Source organism: Eufriesea mexicana, unplaced genomic scaffold (genome assembly GCF_001483705.2).
Source record: "Eufriesea mexicana isolate 0111107269 unplaced genomic scaffold, ASM148370v2 C37697142, whole genome shotgun sequence".
Classification (NCBI taxonomy): domain Eukaryota; kingdom Metazoa; phylum Arthropoda; class Insecta; order Hymenoptera; family Apidae; genus Eufriesea; species Eufriesea mexicana.
This window is the reverse complement of record NW_017094136.1, coordinates 1-914: the sequence shown is the minus strand read 5'-3', so window position 1 is coordinate 914 and position 914 is coordinate 1. Positions and strand designations below refer to the sequence as shown.

The 914-nt window shown below is 31.4% G+C and overlaps 1 protein-coding gene across 1 annotated transcript; it reads right to left on the bottom strand.

The window, feature by feature from the left end:
- Window positions 1–11: 11 nt before the first annotated feature.
- LOC108554757 (kinesin light chain-like) lies at window positions 12–908 on the bottom strand (the record flags this gene model as incomplete). Its single annotated transcript, XM_017910128.1, has 1 exon — window positions 12–908. A coding segment is annotated over one exon (897 nt), but the record flags the coding sequence as incomplete, so codon positions are not given.
- Between the last annotated feature and the right edge of the window lie 6 nt (window positions 909–914).

Here is a 914-nt window from a genome sequence, read left to right as displayed (position 1 = left end):
ATTACCATTGCCTCATCGCATTTGCCTTGTTCTACTAGTGTTTGCGCAATGGCATTACGAGTTGCTAAAATCTCAGGATGATCTGAGCTAAGAACTTGTTTCTGCAGATTTAGTACTTCTTCAATCACATTAATAGCTTCAACTGATTTGCCTTGCTTAAAAAGTACTGCGCCTATATTACTTTTCAATGTTAAAATAAAAGGATGACACTGGTTTAAAGTTTTAGATATAATGTCATATGCTTCTTGCAACATTCTTAAGGCTTCACTATATTTTCCTTGTTCCACGAATATACTGGCAACTATATTTTGTGTATGCAATGTGTGAAAATGATTTTCTCCCAATATTTGTTTTTGTGTTGTATATATCTCTCTAAGCATTTGTAAAGCTATATCATATTTACCTTGTTTGCAAAATACTATAGCTATGTCAGATTGAATATTTAGTATCTCTATATTTTTATTAAAATATCCATCGTTAGCTAACAAAGTATCTAATGCTATATGATAGTATTTTAAACTTTCTTCATATTTGCCTTGGTGACAAAATGCATAACCGACATTATCGGCTACAGCTATAGATTCCAAATAGTATGGCCCAGCAATAATTTCATTCAAAACTTTTTGAAAAATTTCACCAGCTATATTATAGTTTCCTTGCTCCATATGTATTAATCCCATAGTATTTTTTATCATCGACAAATGATGTCGAACAATGTTGTTATCGTGTGATAGGGTATTTAACAAATTCAAAAATCCCTGACAGAATGAGAATGCTTCCTCGTATCTAACGCTCATCATAAATTCGTGAATTATAAAATATGCGACAAAGGCATACTTTATCACCAGTGCACTATATTTCTTTGTATAATTCCAAACAGATATTGCATGATTCATATTTTCTGTATTTACTCC